The sequence below is a fragment of the Microtus pennsylvanicus genome, chromosome 4 (assembly GCF_037038515.1).
Source record: "Microtus pennsylvanicus isolate mMicPen1 chromosome 4, mMicPen1.hap1, whole genome shotgun sequence".
In the NCBI taxonomy this organism is placed as follows: domain Eukaryota; kingdom Metazoa; phylum Chordata; class Mammalia; order Rodentia; family Cricetidae; genus Microtus; species Microtus pennsylvanicus.
Genome location: NC_134582.1, coordinates 37083253 through 37107108, shown reverse-complemented (window position 1 = coordinate 37107108; position 23856 = coordinate 37083253). Strand labels below are relative to the sequence as shown.

The 23856-nt window shown below is 40.5% G+C and overlaps 1 protein-coding gene across 2 annotated transcripts; it reads right to left on the bottom strand.

Annotated features, from left to right (window-relative positions):
- Positions 1 to 18: 18 nt before the first annotated feature.
- Positions 19 to 21517, bottom strand: Fem1c (fem-1 homolog C). Of its 2 annotated transcripts, none has more exons than XM_075968710.1 (3): positions 21379 to 21517; positions 19876 to 20606; positions 19 to 3047 (listed from the first exon to the last, which is right to left on the bottom strand). In XM_075968710.1, the coding sequence occupies exons 2-3, from the start codon at positions 20417 to 20419 to the stop codon at positions 1738 to 1740; spliced, it is 1854 nt and encodes a 617-aa protein (XP_075824825.1). In that variant the 5' UTR covers positions 20420 to 20606; positions 21379 to 21517; the 3' UTR covers positions 19 to 1737. The 2 variants fall into 2 exon arrangements, with proteins under 2 accessions (XP_075824825.1, XP_075824826.1); XM_075968711.1 differs by lacking the exon at positions 21379 to 21517 and adding an exon at positions 20763 to 21086.
- Between the last annotated feature and the right edge of the window lie 2339 nt (positions 21518 to 23856).

The following is a 23856-nucleotide window of genomic DNA, read 5'->3' as shown; positions in this document are numbered from 1 at the left end:
TAAAGAATTAAACCTCAATTGCTTAATGAAAACATCTAATGTTCTTTATTTACTACTCTTCATTACAAATTTTTACTAAATAAAGATGAATGTGATCGCAATGACAATTCTTTAAATAACATTACATCAACCCTCAGGATAAAATGTCATCCTCTAAATCCAAGTGATCCAGATCATGAAGTTCACAGGCAAACTGATTTTTTCCCTAGAATCAATAAGGAGCATTTAATTCAGAATAATTTTTTTCCTACAGCTGCAGGGCAATGTACCATTGTGAATTCTACTGAGTACGGTAAAGTGCTGAGTGATTACCTGAATGTTTTCATTTTCACTTATCTTTCCTTAAGTCAAAAGAGCCCTTTCTGTGGCATTAACAAATCTATGATAGGAAAAAATAATAATAATAAGAGGGAGAGGGGAGAAAGAACTGAGGAGAGAGGAAGTGGCAAGGAGGGAAAGAGGGGGAGGAGGCGCTTTTATTAAGGGTACAGAAATCACTGTGCAATCTTTTGTGTTTAATAGGGTGACAAATAATTGAGATCAAAGTAATTCATGCACGTTATCTTTAAAAGATATACATAAACTTGAAGAAAGAAAGAACACTGTTATTGACCTTTGATACTATGGCAGTAAATTGCATACTAAAATACCGTAATTACCTGAAACGCCTAGGTCTGGCTTGGCAAGCATCATGCCACTGACATGCTTTAGCCTCTTTGTAACTAAAGGTGGTCTGCAGTTCAACGACTGAGTAGCTCAATGGGACTCTGAGGTTAAATTGAAGCAGATTCTCTATACCTAGTCACACCATCAGCACAAGCAGGACAACGCTGGAGCAGAAGGAAAGGCAGGTCACTTCAGAAAGATCTTCCTTTACTGCATGATATACTAAGATGACAGACCTAAATTTCAACTGGGTTAATGAGCTGTAATAGATTTGTTTCCCAAATTTAGCATACAAAAACTTTCTGTAGATTGAAGAAAGAAACCTCAGATGTGAAGAAACAAAGCAAAACCAAACAAAACATAAAATTAAAAAAAAAAAAAAAGTTTGAGCTCAAACAGCTTACCGGCAATTCTAAAAACTGACATGCTCTAAGAGTATTTTTGTGAAATAAACTTTGTAACTTAAGAAAACAGTGTTTTGAGTTGAAGTTGACCAACTGCTGCATAGAGAATATGCCAACACACAACAGTCCAGTTTAAGCCGGTGCATAGAGAAGATAAAGCACTTATGGTCTGCAAATGGTGAACAAGTCCATAAGGTTTATGACCTAGCGGGATCCAAAGGTTCAGGGAACATGTAGCAGAAATGGTTAGGCGAAAAAATGTGGAAACAGGCAAAACTTGAAGACAAAAGAAGTGGGAGCCCAAGAGGATGACTTTCAACTGCATAAAATTCACAAACTAGTAAAGTATTAAGACATCACTGAAAACAGTTAACTCTGTCTCTACCACCCAACAGCAAACTAAACCAGAATGGCCTTTGGCAGACAATTTTAGAAATTTGAATATGATATCACATTTCTCAATAATTCACAAACAATATATTATACGGTATATTTATATTAAATACTGGGAAACCAATCCTGCAAATTTGATGCTTACAATGCGTTAGCCAATGAGAGCACAATGATATCAAGCTAAATGGATGCTGGTGTTATCACAACAGTGCTCATTTATGAAACAACTGTTACCAACTCGTGCTTTAGCAGTGCTGAAGTACTGTTCCAATTATCATCTATGAAGTGAAACAAAGGTCTCTAGCTTTTCTGGGATATGCCCTTTATAATATATTCTATGATTCACAATGACACGAGCAGCGAGACACTGCAAGGTGGTATGATTTATGGGCTGGATCAGATTTTTAGCTATCTCCTTCTCGTCCAGTAAGTCACTAGCAGTTTGTTTGTGTAAGTTTGTGGCATCAAAATGTGCACCTGATTTAATAAGGAGATTCATGATGTCTGGATGGTTGTTCAGAGCAGCGATATGCAGGGGACTGTTGTCATCAGAGTCCCTGACGTTCACATCAGCACCACATTCTATCAGTATCGCAGTAACTTGCAGAGATGGAAACTTACAGACAGGGTATCGCCCTACACATGTAGTATTCTTGTCCACAGCCAGATGCAGAGGACTGAAGTTATTCTTTCCTCTTGGATGCAGCTTAAGAAACCTGTAGATAGTCTGCTTTTTGAAATGGTCCTGTTCTAGAGTACAAGGAACTTTTTCTAGTAAGCAAATTAAATGCAAAATGATGGAAAGAGCCTTATTCAACTGCAATGGGTCAGCTGGACACTGAGTTTGTTTGATAGCTCGCTCAATTTCAAGGACGCTTTTGCACAATATGCCCATGAGATCATCAAATGTAACTGTGGTACCCAGCAAGCCTTTAGCCCTGTCCTGTAGCATAAAGGAAAATAGTTCCGCGAAAGACAGTAGGCTGCTGGCAGTCATTGGGCTTAAAGGGTCCAAATTGCTCTGCTGCATATCCAAAGCATACTTCCATAGGTTGATGCATCGTTTAAAATTTCCAGAGTCGGCATAGACAGCGCCCCGGTATCTGATGTAGTAAGAGGTATCAGGATGGGAAGGACCGAGAATACGTTCTCTAATTAACAGTGCTTGCATTCTCATCTCATCAGGATCAGCAATGAGACCTTCTAACTCTTCTGCACTGTTTACCTCCTTGGCATAATCATAAGCCATTATTAGTGTCTGTGGAACTGGTTTACTGATTATATTAGTCCTATCACTGTACCTCATGTTCATTGCCTTTTTCCAGTATTTCAAAGCCCCAAGTAAATCTCTCTTTTTATCGACAAATGTAGCTCCCAGAAGCTCTAGAGCATTGATACGCTCTGTCTTGCTGGTCTGGGCATGGTGTGTAAGAAAATCCACAATATTGGTGTGACCAGTCACACTTGCTGAGAGAAGAGGAGTCATTCCATAGCCATCTTTTTCCATCTTGGCACAATACATAAGCAGCATCTTCATGATGTCCAAGCTTCCAGACTCTGCACAATCATGCAATGCTGTATTGCCTTAAAGAGAAGGGAAAAAAACACACTGTGAACAACCAGGCTATAATGCAACCTGAAAAGAAAGCACAGGCAATGCCAATCAGCCACAAGTAGGATCTATTACAATCACAGAAGAGAAAATGATTACCTCCAGCACCTAACATTAGTGTCTGATACACAGCAGGAGTCAAAGAAAATACTCATGAAACTTCTTAAATAACTCAACTAAGATGAATATGAGAAGGAAAACAAAACAACACACCCAGATAAAGTCAAAAGATAATGTTCCTTAATCAATGGCCCCTTGGCACTTCTCATTCATATTCAAATAAAAGTGATATTCCCTGAACAAAAATGGATGAAATAAAATGAAGTCATTTGTAGCTTTGCAGACAGTCAGATCTCTGGGTCAGTTTCCCCATTTATAAATGGAAAATCTTGTCTTTAGGAGCTACTTCATTTTTATAGTGGGCTTTTTTTTTCCCTAAACAACTGAGTTAACTGTTAAAGTCAAAATTTGTTACAAAGAATTCTTAAAAACACTGCTCTCATAGGAAAAACAAGTCCGCTAAAATCTAAAAAATATGTAAGTGGTTCAATATAAACTTTCAAAGGAGATAAATAAAACCCTTTCATAATGGGTTATTTCCTGTTACAATTTAATTTTTTAAACATTTTTTTAGATGTACTAAACATTCTAACACTATCACATCACCCTAAACATGAATTAAAACTGACAAAAGACACTAGCATATTACTAACAGACTATAGAAATAGTATGATATAAACATCAGATATCATATCTAAGGGTAACAATAACCATTTGACCATTGATCAGAAGTGAAGCCGGCATGCAGATTTTCAGTATGTACATATACAATGTTTGTAGAAAGTGTCTGCAGCACATCACTCTGAGCATATTTATGACCCACCTTCTAGTTTATGAATTTTCTAGTCTGCTAGGAGTAATCCACTTTAAAAAGACACCCACTGAATTTTTTTAGTTCTACAGTATCTTTGGTTTTTTGTAGTTTTCAGATTTCCTTGAATATCCAATTTTTTTAAAAAAAAATCTTTGTGAATATGTTAAACCTCATATAGAAATTTGTGTCAGTAACTATATTCATGATTGTTTCATGGGGCTTTTTTTTTTGGTTTTCTTCAAGATAGGGTTTCTCTGTGTAGTTTTGGAACCTGCCCTGGAACTAGCTCTAGCTCTTATAGACCAGGTTGGCCCTGAACTCACAGATATCCACCTGCCTCTGTGAGTGCTGAATTAAAGGTGTGTGCCACCACCACCCAGCTCCCTGGACCTTTTCTTCAGCTCGTCTGTTTGTATGTTGTTTTCTCCTCTGTGATGATTTGAGGGGACTGGGGAAATGCTCAGTTGATAAACTGCTCCCCCTGCAAGCAAGGAAATGACCTTGATTCCTAGAACCTTAGTAGAGAATGCTGACTGTGGTGGCACTCACTTGCAAACCCAGCACCAGGGAGGGAGTAGACAAGTAGACTCCTGGGGCCAGCCAGTCAGACCAGTCTACTTAACACCTTCAAAGCTGTGGAGAGACCCTGTCTCCAAAATTAACACAGGTAGAGGGCACCTGTATTAAGGTTCAATAAAGGGATGTGGGGGGGGGGTCAAAGAGAAAAGCATTAAACCACAGAAGGCTTTCCACTCATTCTCTGTTAGAAAGTAACAAGAAAACAGCAAAGTTTCACTAGGAACATAGCTGAGACACTGAATCACAGTGAAAACCCCTAACAGAAAAGAACTGCCAAACTGCAATTCTAGATTCACATCATCGATAAATAAAAACAACACACATTATCAGATAAAAAACATTTATTACTAAGAAAAGCCTAAATATCTTGGATTTTCTTTTCTTTTTTAGCAGAAGGAACAGTACATGGGAGCCAGGAGACATGGGCACAGATACACAAAAAGGGAAAATCTGTGGGTATAAATCTTTAAATTTCACTACTAAAATAGTGCCTACAGTAACGACATGTAGCAGACCAATGATGGACAGAGGCTGGGGCCTGAAGAAAAGGATTAACTACAAAGGGAAAAGAAGTTGACTTTCTGTTCTTACATTTCTATGCCAGTACCAATACCTGCCAAAAATTGAAAATACTTCTAGAAGATACAGGCTATTAAATGGAAATCTCTAGCAAGGTGGTACCCCCCCCTTACGAGTTACTGGCAAAGGAGGTTACGGAGGGTCCCCAAACAATACAGGCTACTGCCATTGCACTAGGCTGCCCACAATAACTAGCTAGAAAGATGCTATTGTGTAGTAATGAGGAGCGGCGGGCGGTGTCCCATCGCCCAGCTAGCTTAGCCTGGGGAAATAATTATACAGAAACTGTATTCACTGAAATACTGCCTGGCCCATTAGCTCTAGCCTCTTATTGGCTAACTCTCACATCTTGATTAACCCATTTCCATTAATGTGTATTGCCACTTGACTGTGGTTTACCGGCATGAGTCTAACCAGGGTCGGTCTCAGGCAGGAGAATCATAGCATCTGCCACACTTCCCTTCTTCCCAGAATTCTGTTCTGTCTACTCCGCCCACCTAAGGGCTGCCCTATCAAAAGGCCAAGGCAGTCTCTTTATTCAACCAATGAAAACAACACACAAAAAGTCATTTATTTATGAGAATAAATGACTATTTATTGAGTATTCAGTCCTAAGTGAGAGATCTATACCCCCACAAGGTTCAGGAGACGTCTGAGCCAAAGGAAGTGTCGCAAACACTGATTTCTAGACACCGCCATTGCAGTCATGAACTTGCTGCCATTAGGATTACTTGTAAAAAACCAATCCAACCAAACATTCCAGCAGGCAACACTAATGAGATTCAGTAGGCTATGTGGAGAGGGAAAAAGGGAGGAAGGGAGAGGGGACATGAAAGGACCAGGGAGACATGTTAGAGGCCGCCCAAGAATTAGGAGACAGGATTAAGATACATTGTATAAAAAGATTAAAATTTGGAAATGGGGGAAAAAAAGTGTCACTCTTATAGTATTATGAATTTATTTTTTAATTTATGACTTCATTCCTAGTTAATGAAACCTTTTATCCTGTTTTACAAAAATTTCTCTGCTTTTAAAAAAATTAACCAAAGCCAGAATAGTGGCTTATGCCTTTAATTCTAGCACTCTGGAAGAAAAGGCAGGTGATCTCTGTAAATTTGAGGTCAGCCTGATCTACACAGTAAGTTCTAGGACAGCCAGAGCTACACAGTGCCTGGTCTCAAAAAAGAAAAAAGAAGAAAAGAAAAAGCATCTACTTCAGACGGAGATGAGTCTATGTATAAACTCTTTATAATCTGATAGACAATTATTTGTTATACTTACTACAGTCATTTAAGTGTTAAATTTACTGCTAAATGTTTTGTAAAACATTACTATTCTATCCAAATTTAAACATCAAATCATTATATTCTTTCTAGTCACCCGTGTTAAATTACATGCCAAAGACCATACTTTTGACAGCTATCATCACAGATTTTAAGCAATATATGCCAATTACTACATATCTGACTCAAGAATTTCCCATATTTTATAACTCTTAAAACACCCACACAACACAAAGATTATAGTTCCAAAAGACTTAGCAGGGTTACCTTATGTCGTCTACTTTCAAAGTAAGAAACAATGAAAAATAGAATGCAATGTTTAAACAAAAATGCTATCAAGCATCATAAATCAAAATAAAGGTTATTTGGGGGCTGACAATGACTCAGCAGTTAAGAGCACATGTTCTTTTTCCAGGGGGCCCAAGTTCAATTCCTAGCACCAACATGACAGCTCACAACTGTCTATAATTCTAGTTCCAGGGGACCCAATACCTTCACACAAATACATATGCAATCAAAACATGAATGTACATGAGATAAAAATGAAAATCTTAAAAATGGTTTAAAATAAAGGTATTTGACATTGAAATTTCATAAATTTAAAGAAAAAAAATGCTCTTTGTATTACACAATTTTCAATGCCTAAGCAAATTCATTTGAAGAAAAATAATTCCCTTCACCAAATACATAATGGAAACTTGTATAATTTCTCAAAAGGCACCTCTATTAAGTGGGCATCCTTTTAAATTTCAAGCTAGCTAGCTAATGGCATATTAAACATTAACTCACAGACTTTCTGTAGAAAGTTAATATGATATGACTGATCTTCAGCTATGTAGCTTCAAAAACAGCAAAGAGAATTTAGAAAGATAGTAGCCATATTCAGCGGATGCTTCCAAAGATATTCAGAACAGCAACCTACCCGGTGCTCAGGTGTTAAAACATGGTAAAATTCCTTTAAAAAGCACTTGGAGAGAGCATTTTCACTGATATAAATGTTAAAGATTCCTGAAATTAATTAATAGCAAACACAAGAGTCTGTACCAAGCAATGGAGTCAATATGTTCCTCAAAGTCAGTAACCCAAATACACCAGGACTGGTTTTTTTTTTTTTTTTTTTTTTTTTTGATTTTTCGAGACAGGGTTTCTCCGTAGTTTTTTTTTTTTTTTTTTTTTGGTTCCTGTCCTAGAACTAGCTCTTGCAGACCACGCTGGCCTCGAACTCACAGAGATCCGCCTGCCTCTGCCTCCCGAGTGCTGGGATTAAAGGCGTGCGCCACCTCTGCCTGGCTACCAGGACTGTTTTTGAGTCTCAAGAATTATCTATCTTCAGCCCACGTGAATAGAATGCAATGTTTAAACATAAATGCTACTAAGCAACCTAAATCAAAAAAAAAAAGAGAAAAAGATATAGAAGTGTGTGTTCCACTATGCCCTGCTATTTAAATTTAAAAGAGTCAAAGTAAGAAATTAGTATATATTACAATTAAGTCACAATTTTCATCTTTAGTAAAGTTCTTAAGCCATAAACAGTATCAGTAAACCCTACAGCTTTATCTCTGACCACCTCATGTATACTGTGGTATGTGTGTGCCACAAACAAACATACTAACACAAAATAAAAATGTAATAGGCAACTATCTCTTTTAAGTCAGATATTATGCAAATGATCTACAATGGAAAATTTTAAATCTGTAAAGTAACTCAAATTGCTATAAACAATACCACCAAAAATGAAAAACAATCCATAGAATGGGAAAAAATTGTAAATATATATCTGATAAAAGACTTGTATACCAAAAACAAAAACAACTCTTTTTTTAGGCAGGGCTTCTCTGTGTAACCTTAGCTATCCTGGAACTCACTTTGTAAACCAGACTGGCCTTGATTTCACTGAGATCCACCTGCCTCTGTCTCCCAAGTGCTAAGATTAAAGGCATATGCCACCAGGTCCAGCTATATAAACAATTCTTAAAGCTAAGTAATACAAAAAAGCTAAATAGCTCAATTATAAAGCATACAAAGCTAAATGAAGACACTAAGATACAGAAATGGCAAATAAATACAAGTAAGCATATGAATAGATACTAAACATTATTGGCCATGAGAAAATATGAACCAAAATCCCAATCCTAGAAATAGAAAGAACAAGTGCTGGTAAGTGCAGAAACATTAGGCCCCTCCTATATTCTGAGGAATATAAACTATGCAACTGCTCTGAAAAATAGCCTGTTACATCCTCAAAAGTTAAACAGTGATGAATGTAACCCTATTCTACTCCTAGGAAGACATACATCTGAGAGATATGGAAATATAAACGGCATTACTTATAATGCTGAACAATAAAACAATCAAGTACTCATCAATTGCTAAATGGGTAAAAGTGGTAGTATCTATACCCGTGGTCTTCAATTTTCCTAATACTGAGATAGTTCCTCATGTTGTGGTGATCCCCAACATAAAATTATTTTGTTGCTACTACATAACTGTAATTTAACTAATGTTATAAAGTATAATGTAAATATCTGTTTTTTGTGATCATAGGTGACCCCTGTGGAAGCATTGCTCAACCCAGAGGAATTGTGAACAACAGGTTGAAAGCCACTGATCTATACAAAGGCATTATTATTTGATAATAAAAACTAAACTGACATGCTACAATTGTAAGCTCAGAACACATTATGCTAAGTGAAAGAAGCAAGTTATGAGAGACCATATGTTCCACCTGTACTTATACAAGTCTAAAACAGGAGGATTTACAGGGACAGAAAGAAACTTAGTAATCACTAGAGAGAAGTTAATGAAGTAGACAAATATGGAGTTTGGGGCATGAAAGCCTGCAGTGCTAGCTACTTTACTCATTAAACACAATAAAAAGAAAAATCCACTGTATTGTATGCTTTAAATGAGTGGATGACATGTGAACTGGATCTCAATAAAGTCATTTGAAAATTCAGTAACAATCAAAGCATTCATTTTTCTGGTAAAACATAGTTTTGACCAAGAAAAACAAAGACCATACTGTAGAATATATGTCTGAAAATACACAAAAATAATTCATTTTTCTTCTTTAGCTTACTATGGTGACCAATGACTCATTCTTCGACTTTGTACCTGGGCCTAGTTTAGAAGTGATCCAGACAGGAGTGGGGGTGGAGCACATGCACCAAAAGGCAGATCCCTTTCTGCACTGAGGAGCTGAGAAATGCAGAAGTGAGTTAGAATAGGAAAGGAGTACTGGAAGGTCCTGCCGGTTCTCTTCCCCCATGGATATTATATATCATGGGAGACACTAAGGGGCAGGAAAGAATAAAAATAATTTGACTGGTGCAGGACAATACTGTATTCTGTTAGTCATGTTTTAAATAGACGAGATTGGCCAGTAGGCAGGAAGAAAGTACAGGCAGGGCAATGAGAACAGGAGTATTCTGGGAAGGAGAAAGCCCATTCCTCTGTAGTCCTGTCCAGACACCGAAGAAGCAGAATATGACCTGCCCCAATGAAAAAAGTACTGAGCCATGTGGCTAACATAGATAAGAATAATGGGCTAATATAAGTTACAAGAGTTAATAAGAAGCCTGAGCTATTGGGCCAAGCAGTGTTTTAATGAATACAGTTTCTGTGTGATTATTTCAGGGCTAAGCTAGCCAGTTGTCCAGGGCAAAAAGCAAGCCCTCATGTTACAAATGACAAACTTCTATGACTGTTGTGTGCCCTCCATTAAGTGTTTGCACAAGGCACTAAACAGAAACATACAGAAACTCAGTAACACAAGCGAATGAACTCACAACAAGAGTAAATACTTTACTGTTTCTATCTGCCACAGCAGGATGCAGGATGGATGAAAAAACTACTACAGAAGATTTGATATGAAGTAGTTTTCAAGACTAAACTCTCTGGAGCTTAGGGATGAGAACAGAAACCAGCTCCCATCTGTAAAACAGCTCATTTGAAGGTTGAAAACACCAGTTACATCCAGACTTCATTACAATTCCCTTTCCAAGCTGTTCTAATTCATGGGCTCCTATGTAACTACAATTCTTCCCAAAGGGAAGGGAAAGGTGGAAGAAGAGAGATGTTTTGGACGGATACACTCACAGTGCCTTCTGAAATTGGAAATTCCCTTTCAGTCTCTCTTCTATCACACATTGTCTTAATATATCAAAGGCACAAATCTCTAAAATATCAAGAAATCCTAAATTTTATTTTAAGCAAAAAGGTTTAACAAATCATTGAAAATCTGATTGAAATGAACACCATGAGGGGACCACACACCTAAAAGCTAATAGATAAAACTTGGGAGTTAATGGGGGGGGGGGGCAATAGCTAGAAAATGCAGACAAATCCCATACTGCTCACTTTCACCAACCTTAGTTTAATTCTGTGAGAATTCAAAGTTTAAAGTTTCATCTCCAGAGAAAGCTAACCACAAAGATATTTCTCGTAAACTAAATTTACACATCTTCTACAGCTAACCTGCAAGGAGTAGGCCAAGTCTTCCAAGGATACATAGAGATAAGAGAACAAAGGAAAAGCAAGTTGGGATCAACTTGAACATCTGCATTAAAAATGTTAATGAATTCAACTAGTAAATTATTGAACTATTACTAAACCAAATTAAAACCAGACAGCAGAGCAGAATGAAGGTTTAAGTCCTTCTGTTCTGCAAGTAGGTGTGCTGAAGATAACCAATGGCTGATAAATGTCCTCGAGCTCAAAAGAACAGAGACCGGCTTTCAACAGTGTTCAAGTACACTAAAATAACTATCTACCACAATGACAAGCCTTACCCCTCATCTATTATCTTCAACAATTTTTAATTTATAAAAGAGCTTTTACTAGTTGAGATTCCTATACACTTAAGTGTACAAAAAGTATTCTTCCCATAGTTTCAAAACACAGTCCAGGCAATCCTCAAACTTAGGATCCTCCCAACTTAGCCTCAAAAGTGCTAGGATTACAGATGTGCAACGCCACACAGCTAGAGCTTTAAATACAATGATCAAATGACTTAGTCCCTGATGCATGGATCTACATCCACACTAAAGTGCTTCTTACTGTGGGACATCAAGGAACAATGCCTTGGGTTTGCTTCCAACTATTTAGAGGTGATGAAAGAACACACATATATATACACACATAAATTTGCTGGGATTAAAGGCATATGCCACCTCTGCCCAGAAAGAAATGCATTTTTTAAAATAAAATATGAGAAATGTGAATATATTTGCTAAAGCAAAATGATTGGTACACTGTAGTTTGACATATTCTCTTCATCTGTGTTTAAATGATATCATACTAAAGAACCAAAGATAAAAACCTGCCCAAATTAAGTCTCACAAATCTTTTAATGCAATTATCTGTCACATAGCCGAACAGATTTTTCTTCTTTTCTCAACCCCTACCAAGTCTACCTACACTACTGATTTCTGTATAACCTTTTTCATTTATGGACCTATCCCCCAATGAAAGACTATAAAACACAGGGCTTGCCTGCCACCAAACCTTTCCTCTCTTAATCCAACTTAGCCATTTAGCAAGCCTACTTACCAATACTCTGGACCAGATTCTTTTCCTAATATACAAGATAAAAATATGATGTCTCCAGCCTCAAGCACTCACAGTGTACCCGAAAGCTTTTAAAATTCTAGTTCTTTCTCCATTGGAAACATTTTGCTGGGTTACTGTTTTTGTCAACATGACACAGGACAAAAATTTTCTAGGAAAAAGACTTAAATCATTTGTGAAAATGTCTCCATCAAATTGCCTGAAAGCAAGTCTATATAGAATATTTTCTTGATAATGATTGATGTTGAGGGGCTGAGCCCACTGTGCCACCCCTGGGCAATAGATCCTGGGTGGTATAGGAAAGCAAGCCGAACAAGCTATGGAGAGCAATCCAGTAGGCAGGTTCCCCCACATTTCTTCAGTTCCTGACATGATGTCCCTTCATTATGATTACAGCGGAGACACATTAGCTAATATAAACCCTTTCCTCCCTAAACTGCTTTTGGTCATGATTATCACAACAATGAAAAGCAATCTAATGAAGAGTTATCTGGCTGGAGAAATGGCTCAGCTGTTCAAGGCTAGGCTCAAGACCAAAAATATAATGAAAAGCAATCTTCTACAATACCACTGCATGACACGCCCCACCCGTCCCCCTCCCCAGTTTTTTTGAGACAGGGTTTCTTCACTATGTAGTCCTTCCTGGCTGTGAGTCTGGGATTCAAGGCTTGCACCACCACACCCAGCTCAAAATTAAATTTCTTTACCTGAATTTATTGCTCTTTTTATATTCTAACCTGGGTGCCTTTTGGTCCTTATCCATACCTACCTACATCCCAATTACTGGATTCTAGTGGCATTTTTCTCAATATGCATCTCCATATCATTTCCTAAGCCTGAAAAATTATCAAAGCCTTTCAACACATCTCAATCCAACATTATTTCAAGGGAAATTTATTTTTAAAATTCTCTATCTTACAAACTATACTCATATTTTGGATTTTAAAAAGAATTGTGCATATGTATCTATGTCTAAGAGGTGTTTGCAGGTACTTGCAGAGGCCAGAAGACTATATCAGATCTTCTGGAGCTGGAGTGGTTGTGACCTGCCCAAGATGGATGGGTGCTGAGATTAAAATTTAGGTTCGCTGAAAAGAGCAAAATCACTCTGAACTAGTGATCTATCTTATCTCTCTATTTCCTTACACGTTATCTTTCTCCAAAAAGCACTTGTAGTCAGTGCACACTCATTTTTAGCAGTCATATCTCAGAGCCTCCACACGCCACAATAATTGCCTTATTACCAACTTACTCATCACCTTGACTGTCTAAAATGACTGACCCATGAGTGAAGATCTGACGTCTTCTAGGCCCAATCTCCAACTGAACCTACAGAGCCTAATCCAACACTCTGACTTGCTAAATTCCCAGCAGTCTGGATATAAAAACAGACATGAAGGGCTTAAGTAACTTCATTTGAGAGCTGCAAAAGCAAAACTCCAAGCATAAATAAAAAAATCTCAAATGAAACAGTAGCAAAAGAAGTTAAAAATGACCATAAATGTAAAGTGCTGAGTGACAGTTCTGGAGATTAATATAACCTCTTCAGATTTAGAGGTCATTGGTTTTAAACCAACTTGTCTCAAAAATCAATTGTTACTGGAGGGATCAATGGCTCAGTGGCTAAGAGCACTGGCTGCTCTTCCAGAGAACCCAAGTTCAATTACCAGCATCCACATGGCAGTTCTCCAGTTCCAGGGACCCTCACACAGACAAATATGTACATCATAAAGTAGAAATAAATAAATACTTTTAAAAATCAACTGTAATAGAGCTAGAGAGATGGCTTGGTGGTAAGGATCTGAGTTTGGTTCCCAGAACCCACGTGACAACTCAAAGCTGTCTGTCTAGTCCCACAGGGATCTAACACTCCCTTTCTGGTCTCCACAGGCACTGCATAAACATGATGTAGACATGCATGCAGACAAAAGACCCATATACATAAGATAAAAATAGAGATTAAAAATGGTTTAGATCAATTGTTTTGTTAAAGTAGAAAGATACTCCTGAATATTTGAAATATTTTCTCCCCTTATGGAATGCTATGGGAAAAGAAGGAACCACTGCCCCTTAGGTAGTGTACTGTTGGGGATAAAGATTTTCCCATACATCTAATAGTATCTGCTTATGAAGCTGTCTCCGAGATCAAACCTTAAAGGCTGGGAATCAAGAACAGGGATCTTGCCTTAGTCATCTTTGGACAGCCTAGGTCTAACAGCCCATTGGCATACTAAGGAACTTAGGTACCCTCTCAACTAATGAATGAATTCCACCTTCTGTTTAAATACATTAAAAAACTGCCAATAGTCTGTTAAAAAGTAATGGAAAAGCTTAAGTAATAGTCAACTGTCAACTACTTGTTAAAAAGGAAAGGAAAGAAGGACTCACATGCATTTTAAAGTAAGACCAAGCAAAACCTCTTGGTATTTATCTTTTTCCCAAATACTTTCCAATGGACGACACATAGTATGTTCTAAGAAACTGGACTGAAGATGGAGCTCAGAAGTAGAGCCCTTGCCTAGCATGCATGAGACCCTGGGGTCCCCACTACCACTAAAAAGAAAAACTGCTCCATTCTGCACCTAGTCTTATCAGCATTTATCACTTTGAAAGTAGAGCTAAAAACTGGGAGAAAATCCTTTTTCACTGCTAAATCAGCTATGATACTCTTCCAACCCTGATCAGTTTTAAGTAGTTCCTTCTTTTTGATAATCAATGACTCCCCTTCCCTCATGTCCTCACCCAAGAATCTCAGGATCAGTCAAACAACAATTATCAAAGAATCAAAGATGCAAGATCAGAGTACAGGAGGGTAAGTGTGTGTATATATTAGAATCTGTTACCAACATCCATAAAGAATCATGGTCTAGTTAGGCAGTGGTGGTGCATGCCTTTATTCCCAGCACTCTTAGATCTCTGTGAGTTCAATGCCAACCTGGTCTACAAAGCAAGTTCAGAAAAAGAACCAAATTTACAGGGAAACCCTGTCTCTAAACCCCCACCCCAAAAAAAGAATTATGGCCCAAAAGTGGCTTCACAAAAAGTTTAATACAGTATACACAAAATAATAAAATCTTCTATCTGTGTGTGTATTTAAAATACAAGGTATCTGAAATAATATTTGGTAAAACTCTTTCCTTACTTGTCTTATTTTGGGGCGGGGGTGTAGCCCTGGTTGTCCTGGAACTCACTCTGTAGACCAGGCTGGCCTCAAACTCAAGAGATCCACCTGCCTCTTCCTCCTGAGTGTTGGGATTGAAGGTGTGAACCACCATTGCTTGGCCCTACTTGTCTTCTTAAAAAGAATGTTGATACCCAAGAAAATGACTCAGACTTAGCATATCACTTGGAAAGAAGTGCTCACAGATCCTCACACACAATGGTGGTGAGAAAGGGGCTGTTCCTTTTCTTTTTTCTTTTCTTTTCTTTTTTGGTTTTTCAAGACAGGGTTTCTCTGTGGCTTTGGAGCTCTTGTAGACCAGGCTGGTCTCGAACTCACAGAGATCTGCCTGCCTCTGCCTCCCAAGTGCTGGGATTAAAGGCATGCGCCACCACTGCCCAGCGGGCTGGTCCTTTTCTATCTACAGAGGTATCTATACCAAATTTAGTAACTATAATATAAACAGTATAGTACTCATCTCTCTACTGACTTAAGAACTTAAAACACACCCCAATCAGACTTTAACCTCTGGCTCTATCAGTAATATGGGCATTATTCAACTGATAAATAAAAAGTCCTAAACAAAGGAACAAAACATGAAAAAAGCCTCACCAAGAGGTCATATATTTTAACCATCCCCCTTTTTGTTTTAATTACCTTGAAAAAAAAAGTTCAGTATTTTAACTCAACAATCTACCTGTAAAGAGAATCAGGAACAAACAAGAAAACATACTGAAAAATGCTTAAAAAAATCATTAAAAAATTTAATCAATGTAAAGCTCCATTAGAGGAGTATGCAGTTCTTTTTTTACTTTTTTAAATATTTTGAGTTTTTAAGACATGGTTTCTCTGTGTAGCCTTGGCTGTCCTGGAACTAGCCATGTTAACCAGGCTGGCCTGAAACTCAGTGATCTGCCTGCCTGCCTTTGCCTCTCAAGTGCTGGGATTAAAGGTGTTCACCACCATTGCTAGGCAAGTATGCAGTTCTTAAACCAAAATTACTTTGGGATTTCATCTTATACCCATCAGAATGGCCAAGGTCAATAACAAGTGATAGCTCACGTTGGTGAGGATGCAGGAAGGGGAACACTCATCCCTTGCTAGTGGAAGGACAGCCATGATGGCAATCAGTGTGGTGGTTTCTCAGGAAGATGGGATATCCATCTATCTGTACCACTTTGGGGCCCATACCCAAAGGATGCTTCATCCTACCACAGAGACTGTTGCTCAACCATGTTTATTGCTGCTCTACTCATAATAGACAGAAATTGGAAACAATTTAGATGTCCCTCAATGGAATGAAGAATGGATAAAAAATGTGGCACATTTACACAATGGGAGTTTATTATTCAACCATTAAAATGAATGAAACTATGAAATTCGCAAGATAGAACAAGAAAAAAAAATCATTTATTTTTCACGACAGAGGTTCTCGTGAACCTGTCCTGGAACTTGCTCTTGTAGACCTGGCTGGTCTTGAAGTAACAGAGGTCCGCCTGCCTCTGCTTCCCAAGTGCTGGGATTAAAGGCACGAGCCAGCACCCACCCCCCCCCCAGAAAAAAAACATTCTTAGTGAGATAACCCAGACACAGACAGACAAATATGGTATGTGTTCACTTATATGTGCATACCAGCTGTTAAATCAATGATAACCGAACTACTAGCCATAGAACCACAGAAGTTAGGGAGAGTAAGGGACTAGGGGGAACCATTAAATCTATTAAGAAAGGGAATAAACAGCTATGTATGGATGGGTGGGCTGGAACAGGAGGATCAAGTGGGGAAGGGAAAGAAGATGGGGGAATATGGGAAGAGACAGCTAAAATTAAGGGCCATTTGAGGAGTAGTATGGAAACCTAATACAGTAGAAGTTTCCTAAAATATATACACAAATGAAGGCAAGCTAAATGAAATGGCCAAATAATGGGAAGATAGCCCCAAAGAACAAGTCCTTGTCACCAAACGAAGCTTCCAGTACTGGGATCGGGTTACATCTGGTTGTTGGTCAGAGTGGATCCCATGGGAAGTCCCAAACAACCAAGGTTGCCGCCAAGTGTCTGTTGCTCTCCACAAATCTATTATGGCAAGGCCCCATTGCTGAAGACAACACCTACACAATTCATTAGACACAGAGAAGTCAGCTGGGACCTGTAAAGAACCTTCACCCCTACATTCTAGCATCTTTGGTACCAGAAGATACTATATGCACTCCACCAAAAGAGTAACATAAATACCAAGCCAGACACTAACAGTTTGATCTAAAATGGTGCCCTGCCAACAAGATACGCTACTGCAATGGTGGCACAAAGCTTGTGAATGTAACCAACCAATATTTGATTTGACTTAAGGTCAGGTCCATGAGATTGAACCCATACCCAACACTTCTTGGGTGACCATGAACCTGAGACTAGACAGACCTAGGGAAAAAAATAAGTACTCCTGCCCTTGACTCCTAATGATATTCTGCTATACTCATAGATTAGTACCTTACGCAGCCATCATCAGAGAAGATTCCGCCTGCAGTAGATGGGAAGAAATACAGAAACCCACAGCCAGACAATATGCAGAGTGAGAGACCTTGGAACACTCAGCTCTAAATGAAATGTCTCCACCAAATCTTTCCCCTCAAGGATCAAGGAACCTCAGGAGTGAGGAGGCAGAAAGAGTGTAAGAGCCAGAGGTGATGGAGTACAAGCAAGGAAACAAGGCCCAATAAATCAGCTGACTGACACACATTAACTCAGAGACTGAGGCAGCATGCACAGGTCTACACCAGTCCTCTGCATATATACTGTGACTTTCAGGTTAGTGTTTTTGAAGGGATTCCAAGTGGGTCTCTGTTTCTTGTGCCTTATCTCAGGCTCTTTTTCTTCTATTTGTTTGTTTCTGTCCAATTCCAATGCGTTAGTTTTATAGTAGTATATTATATCATTATTCCTACAGAAACCTGTTTTCTACTGAGAGACAGAAAAGGAATTGATCTGGATGGGAGAGGAAGTGGGGGAAGAATTGGGAGGAGCAGAGGGAAGGAAACCATAATCAGGATATAGTGTGGGAGAAAAAAAATCTAACTTCAATAAAAGGAAAAAAAATTTAAAAGTTAAAACACTACTATATGTCCTGCAGTATCAAATATCCCAAAGAGATTTAATTATTTTATAAAAATGAACAAGCATGTACTAAAAGAAATGAGTGCTTCGTTCTTGAAATTACAGAACTATGGTTAAGAATTTAAAAATAACTTACTAATCAAAAAAAACAGGTTATAGAACAAGACAGAAAACAAAACCACACACACATCTGTATGTTTAAAAAATATAAAATTATAAAAAAAAATTTAGAAGTATCATTGGAAAGATTGTCTCAGCACCAGGATTTTTTTTTTAAGGAGTTTTACATCTGCTCTGAAAAACTTAAAGCAAAACGAAACAAAATGAAAAATACCTCAATGGCCTTGTATCATTTTTTTATGAAAACAAAAAAGCTGCTCTCAGTAGCACAGGGCCCCACCTCGTGTCTCGCCTTCTACCACAGCACATACATTGCTTCATACTATAGTTATTCTCACAGAAGTGTGCTAATACAGTTTCTTCAAGAATATTCACAGCAGGGTTGTTTATCCCAGCACAGTCCTAGCTCAATTAATGATAAATGTTCAATGAAAAATTGTATAAAACAAGAATGAGTCAGCCATGTTTGCTGAAATTGAACGACATAACCTAGGATAAAGATTCACTTGTGTGCAGACACAAACACCAACACCAACAGCAAAAGCAAAGGGGGGGGGGGTGCACCATCTATCTCTAAAAGAAACAAACCATAAATGATTGCAGGCTTCTATTTAAGACTGGAACGCAGGGGTGGCAAGACATTTTTCACTGTAAACAATGCAAGCCAATTTATGATGTTTGAAAAATTCTTCGCCTGATTTTTGCTACTTTTAAATCTTAACAGCTTTTTAAAATTCGGTAGAGAATCATTTTACTGTTGCGCAGATTTACTTAAGATCTTCAGGCTATCAAAATTGTTCTGAGAAAATCTGTTAAAGGTTTGAAGAATTTCTAACCTATCACTGTCTTTGGTTTCATACAATAGTGAAGGTTACCCTCATCTGTAAACCTAAACTCTTCCTGACGACGGTCCCTACATTTTTCCCAACAAACCCACAACGGTTTAACCTAGTCCCTGTTTAGCTTGTCTAGCCCTGAGCAGGACTTTAGAATCCATTTTCTATCTTGCTACACTAAATACATGTTCTACATAAAAGGATTTCTGTTGGCCCCAAGTAAGTGAAAGGGGGGAAACAGATATCCCCTTTCAGATTTAATCCTTGCAAGGCAGCGTGCGTGGCCTAGCCTTCTATGAAAGAGTAACAAATAGATGCCTACCTAGAATAAATAAGATGGTGACTCACTACTCCAAAGTGATTCTAAAAAAAAATTCATAACAATGTATTGCATTTCACTCTATTTCCAAATGGATCAAATTATAAGGCAGGAAGGTTAAGCTCATCTGCCACTAATATGCTCTGTAACTATAGGGACAAGAGAGAAAAAAACGCTGTTTAATATAGTATCTGGGATCGTTTGCCACATCTGTTTAACGCACTATCAAGTAACAGTCAAGGAAATATTGCAAGGGTTACCTAATAAACACAGATCTGACAATGCAGGCCTACTCAGCATCGATGCTAAAAACTGCTATCAAACTTTCTGAAAACAGGAGGCAGTCACTTAAAAAAAAAAGCTGAACTCACCTTTAACACTTTTTCTATTAACATCTGCCCCCTTTTCAAGTAAATACTGAGCGATCTCTTTGTGCCCTTTGTAGCAGGAAATCATCAAGCATGTATGCCCATGTCGGTTGGACACTTCCAAATCGGCTTTGTGTTCTACAAGGTACTTCACTATTTCCAAGTGGCCATCAAAGCACGCAGCTCGAAGAGGAGTTGAATTGGTTAGAGTCGTGTTGTTGACGGACGCTCCATGATTTAACAAAGACTGGACAACCTTCAGATGTCCTGCTGCAGACGCGGCCCATAAAGGGGGTGCCCCCTCGATGGTTTCCCCGTCGAAATTGACAGAGCCCCCGACTTCGATTGAAGCGCTGCACTGCTCTAGAAGGAACTCCACCATGTCGAGGTGCCCATACCTAGCAGCCATCAAGAGTGGCGTGGCCCCATTTGTTTTTTCCGAGATCAAGGAGGAAACCTCCTCTTTGGATTTGCTTGCCAGCAATTTGGTGAGGAGCCGGAGTTTGCCATCGCGCGCTGCGTTGAACACGGCTGTCTTTAGATCCATTTATGTCCAGTCGGGAGGCTGAGCTTTATTTATCCTTCAAAGCAAAGCTCCAGTTTAACTCTCCACGTAGGCAAGTTACAGGAGCCAAAGTTCAATGTTAGTCACCGCGCCCCAGAACGGATATAAAACCACCGAAGAGTGTGTTCAGTCCGATCGCATTCCAACATCGGAGAAGCCGAGCACCAAACTAGAGAATTAAAAAGGAAAAAAAAAAGGAAGGAAGAAAAAGTAGCAGTTTTAGGATTGTCTATCAAGTAGAGGAAAACACACACAAACACACACACACACACAATCTGGGTTTCCCTATTTTCTAATCTTGGAAAAGAAACGGGAAAGGCCGTACTTTAGGAACGATTCTCCTCCTTCCCTCCGAGGAGCTGCGATCGGAAGATACAAAAGGGTTCACACGGAGACCAGACTGTTGCGGTGGGAGGCAGTTTCTCCCCGTGTGCGGAAAATCAAACACTACAGGCGACCGGAGTCCTCGTGTCCGGCTCTAACCAGCCCAGCTTTGTTCTGGTTAGGCTTTGCACACGCCCAGCGAGTAACCGAAAGAAGCCAGAGACGCGGCAGGTTCAGAAATGTTTCTTTTTGCATCTGCAGAGAACCCACAAGGGCGCGAGGCTGGAAGGCCTCATGGTGGCCAGGATGGCTTTCGACGAGGAACAAAAAGGTCAGACGCACCAACCCGCGGCCCGCTCAAGCTAAAACCTCGCCGGAAAGGCTTTCTTCCCTTCAAACTACGCGAGGCGCTCAGGAAACCCGGAGGCCGCCTTCCAGCCTTTAACTTCGGCCGCCGCCGGCTGCTCCGAGGCCGCGATCGCCCTGTCACCCATCCCTCCAGCCGCCCGCCGCCCCGGGCCCGGCGGCCCAAACGACCCCGTCGGCGGCCTTCCGCCCCGACGCCCTCCTCCCGCCCAGGCCTCCCCTGCCGGGCCCCAGGCCGCAGCCCCCACTACCTGCCCCGGGGGCTGGTCGTCCCGCCGTCCGCTGCTCCGGCTCCGACCGCCCCTTCAAATGGAAACCGTTGCCCCTGTCGCCCAGGCTGCCCCGCTCCGCCTGCGGTCGCACAGCTCCTCCATGCCCCGCGCCCCACAGGAATGAATCCGGCCGCGCTGCTCGCTCCGCCCCGCCCCGCGGAGCTGTCTGCACCCGCCCTCCCAGGCCGTTCGGGATGCAGCGGCTGCCGCGGCCGAGGGTGTAATGGGCTGCAGGCCCGGGGGCCGGACAAGCCAGTGCACTGCTTCACATTACTGACGCCGCCGCCGCGCCATTGGGTCGAGGGAGGGCGGCGGCCGCCGCCAGCAACCGCCTAGAGGCGGGGCGGGGTAGGGCGGCGGGGGCGGGGCGGAAGGGCAGGGGGCGGGGCCTGCGCGAGCTCCAAGAAGGCTGCGCCTGCGTGCTACGGGAGGTGGGGGTTGTAGGGCGGGAGCGGGGGTTAAGGGGGGGGAAAGTGTGTGTGTGTGTGGGGGGGGGGAGACCAAGGGAGCGCTTCGGAAAATGCGCCTGCGTGCTACACAAGGGGAGGGGCTCCCTGAGAGGGGGCGGGGACCTGAGAGGGCTACTCGACGACGCGCCTGCGTGATGGGGGGCGGGGCGTTTCGAAGGAGACGGGCGCCTAGGAGAGTGCGCCTGCGTGCTGCGGAGAGGCGGGGCGTCCTGGGTGGAGGCGACGGCCTGAGCGGAAGACGTGCCAGCGTGCTACGGGTAGGGGCGGGGCCGCGCCGTTTAGCCTTCCCTTGGGCTCGCTGACTGCGATTCTTTTGGGGACCGAGGGTGGGTCGGGGATTTCGTGCTCTCGGTCTCTTCCTGTGTTTTGGACCTGGCCAAACGTGATTTGTTTTGTAATGGCCACTGAAAGTCATGAATACTACATACGAAGACTGGCAAAAATCAACGAGTTCTTGAATTCTGAATAATAAAAACTGAGCCAAAGCCTGAAAGAAAACTATTAAAAAGTCAATGAAATGAATTAACAGCGGGAAATAAGCTTATACAATTCGTGACGTTAAAACCTGGAATCTAAACTGGGTGGTGGTGGTGGCTCACGTCTTTAATCTCAGCACGTGGGAGGCAGAGGCAGGTGGATCTCTGAGTTCGAAGCCAGCCTGGTCTACAGAGTTCCAGGACTGGCTTCTTGGCTCCTGGGAAACTGTCTCAAAAAACAGAACCCCGGAGTTTATGGTATTTAGATAGGTTGGGGAGCGTTTCAACTATGCCTTGAGAAACAATGAATCATGAGTAAACAGGTTTGAAAACAAATTTGCAACCTCTTGAACACTATTTGGCCATACCTTAAGCCCACACAATTCTTCAGCACCACTGGGAAAGAAAATACTAGAGTACGAAGTCTGAACTTCAGCATCAATATAAACTTCATCATGAGAAACTGCACAAAACTAAAAATAGCTTTAAAAAACATTCAACTTGGTTTTTACAGGGTCAGTTTTTTTTTTTCGAGACAGGGTTTCTCCGTAGCTTTTGGTTCCTGTCCTGGAACTAGCTCTTGTAGACCACGCTGGCCTCGAACTCACAGAGATCCGCCTGCCTCTGCCTCCCAAGTGCTGGGATTAAAGGCATGCGCCACCACCACCTGACTACAGGGTCACTATTGTTATTCAGAAGTTTATGTACCTTTACTTAGTCAATCATGATTTTCATACAGATGTTTTGCTTTTTTCCTTTATCATACTCTGAACATTTTTCATGCTTTTACACTTCTTAATTTAATTTATGTATGTGCATGAAAATGAGGAAAATGAGGACGACCACTCCTAGGTATGGTAGAGGAGAACGATTTTATTATAGATATGAGGAAGAACACAGCCAGAGGCATCTAGAAGGGTTCAGATTTCATCTGGGCATGACTGGGGGAGCAGGAAAGCTAAAGAAGAAGAGAAGAGAGAGGGCAAAAGGTCCAAGAGAGTTCTAGGAATCAGAAACTAGGGGAAGGAAATTAGTGGCTGGATGACTCCTGGGAGACTTGTTCTGGCTTTCTTTGGGACTTGACAGTATATAGCTTGTGTGTGTGTGTGTGTAAAGTACCGAAGTCCCGTATAGCTAAGGATGACTTTGAATTTCTAATGGATTTGCCTTTGTGTCTTGTCTTATTTTTATGGTCTTAACAATTTTGAAAAGGGACACATTTACAAGGAAATCAGTGTGTTTGTATGTGTGTGTGTTTGTGTGTCTGTGTGTGTTTACTATAAGATCCTCAAATGTGAAGTAACCAAGTTTGGTGGTGCTGGTCTTTAATCCCAGCACTGGAGAAGTAAACACAGGTGGATTTCTGTGAGTTCAAGGCCAGCCTGATCTCCATAGCAAGTTCTATGCCAGCCAGAGCTACAAAATAAGACCTTATCTCAAAAACAAAACAAAACAAAAAAACAGTATGGTTAATACTACTAAGAAAATCTAAGACATGATCCACCTATAAA

Bases quoted from the DNA above. Each gene is read 5' to 3' on its own strand.
- Fem1c (XM_075968710.1), bottom strand. From the start codon at position 20,419: ATGGATCTAAAGACAGCCGTGTTCAACGCAGCGCGCGATGGCAAACTC. The intron at 3,048-19,875 runs GTGAGTTCAGCT...CTTCTCTTTAAG, and splicing joins TAATAGAAAAAGTGTTAAAG to GCAATACAGCATTGCATGAT.